This window comes from Pterocles gutturalis, unplaced genomic scaffold (assembly GCF_000699245.1).
Source record: "Pterocles gutturalis isolate BGI_N339 unplaced genomic scaffold, ASM69924v1 scaffold36329, whole genome shotgun sequence".
NCBI classification, from domain to species: domain Eukaryota; kingdom Metazoa; phylum Chordata; class Aves; order Pterocliformes; family Pteroclidae; genus Pterocles; species Pterocles gutturalis.
The window spans coordinates 7,936-9,690 of NW_010129378.1; the positions used below are offsets into that span (position 1 = coordinate 7,936).

At 48.8% G+C, this 1,755-nt stretch overlaps 1 protein-coding gene across 1 annotated transcript; it reads right to left on the bottom strand.

Moving 5' to 3' along the window:
• Nucleotides 1-370: 370 nt before the first annotated feature.
• On the bottom strand, nt 371-1,630 carry LOC104466498 (probable 28S rRNA (cytosine(4447)-C(5))-methyltransferase; the record flags this gene model as incomplete). Its single annotated transcript, XM_010079929.1, has 5 exons — nt 371-624; nt 735-865; nt 956-1,053; nt 1,138-1,260; nt 1,541-1,630. Coding segments are annotated over 5 exons (696 nt in total), but the record flags the coding sequence as incomplete, so codon positions are not given.
• Nucleotides 1,631-1,755: the final 125 nt, after the last annotated feature.

A 1,755-nucleotide genomic window follows, 5' to 3' on the forward strand; every position in this document is an offset into this window, starting at 1 on the left:
CCCGCTGCTTCTTCACAAACATCCGTGTTGCAGGGTGTAAGAACAGACACCAGAAATCCCAGAACATGAGATGGGAGTGGAAGGTGTTTCTGTTGCAGAGCAGTAAGGTGACAAGGCTGAATACTATATTCCATGTTCAAGGGAAAAGGACAAGACTTGAACAAGAGTATAAAACTTTTATTGGGTCAGCGTATCAGTCCTTGAGGCAGAGAGAAAGGAGCAAACAGGGCTATAAGCTGTCCCAGGCGCTCAGTGCTGCAGAGATTATCTGCACAGAGCAGGAAAGACAAGGTGGTACATGCATAGCTGCAGCAGCCCTAAGTCTTTGCTCTCCAAGGAGGGGGACCAACACCTGAAAAAGCAGTCCCTCTCACTGTCCATTAGGTTTCACTCTGTGCTTCTTCCTCACAGGGCCTTGAGGACGCATCACTTTGGGAGAAGGCTGGCCAGCCTTCAAGGGTCTCCTCTGTCCCTGCAATGAATGTCTCTTCTTCAAAGCAGGCTGTGGTGGCTTCTGCTCTTTATTAACTTTTGATCCCTCAAGTTTCTTCTTTTTGGGCTGAGGCTCCATAATAGTATCAGGGACTGCAGATGGAGTTGCTGCTTCCACAGCAGGTTCTTCATCTGAAAGAAAAGAGAAAGGTGCTGTAAGAAGAACTCACGTGGCTTCTGCAGGGGAAGCAGCCTGTGAGAGCAGGCCCAGGAAGCTCAGCTGAGCTCCAGCGCTAGATTACCTTTTTGTGCCTGAGGGATGGCATTAGAGAATTTCTTGAACTTAGCAATGAAAAACCCATCCATATTGTGCGTGTGGGGATAGAAACGCCGCGTAGACTTGAGGGAGGGGTGGAAGCGACGGTCCTTGAACCTGGAAGAGGATGAGAAGTGATAGAATACCTCTGCTCAAATCTGGCCACCAAGGAACAGTCACCTGTGCAGCTTGTGACATGGCACGCACCTGGTGAAGCCTTCCTTGCCAAAGTCCAGGCCTGTGGCCACCAAACGAACATTGCGCTTCTTCAGGGCATAATCCACAACCCACTCATTCTCCTCCACCTGCCAGAGACTAAGCACTAGGATCCAAAGCTCACCAGTCCCCCGAGTAGGAGAAGACCACAGCAGAGCCTGGAAGGGACTTACCATGATAGAGCAAGTGCAGTAGACAATGTAGCCCCCTGTCTCTGAAGCAGCATTGACTGAATCTATGGCACTAAGAATCAGTTCCTTCTGCAGGTGAGCACAGCGCAGGATATCTTTCTCATCCTGAAAGAGAAGGATAGGTTAGGATGCCAGAGGCACAGGAAAGCACCCCAAGCCTCTATTATGGATGGAGGGATGACAGGAAAGCAAAGCAATACAATACAGAAGACTCTGGAATCTTCCCAAAAAAACCTAGCTCTGGAGCAACATACATTATAGGAAAGAAAACAAAAAAATTAGTGACCCTACTGCAGGCATCTGTCAAGAACAAAACTGCCCCAAAGTCCTTCCTCTCATGACTCATACTTGAGTCCTCATCTCAAGGACTCCACTCGTCACTCACCTTGTTGGTTTTGACAGCAGGATCCTTGGAAATGACACCTGTTCCGCTACAAGGAGCATCAAGCAAGACACGGTCAAATCCTCCAAGCACCTACAGGCAGATGTAACATTTGGAATTACGCTCACATGTGGGGACTCAGAACAAGACCAAGACTAGAAGGGGAACCAGAAAACTGGGAAGGCAGGAAACATCCCTCACTCACAGAATCACAGAAT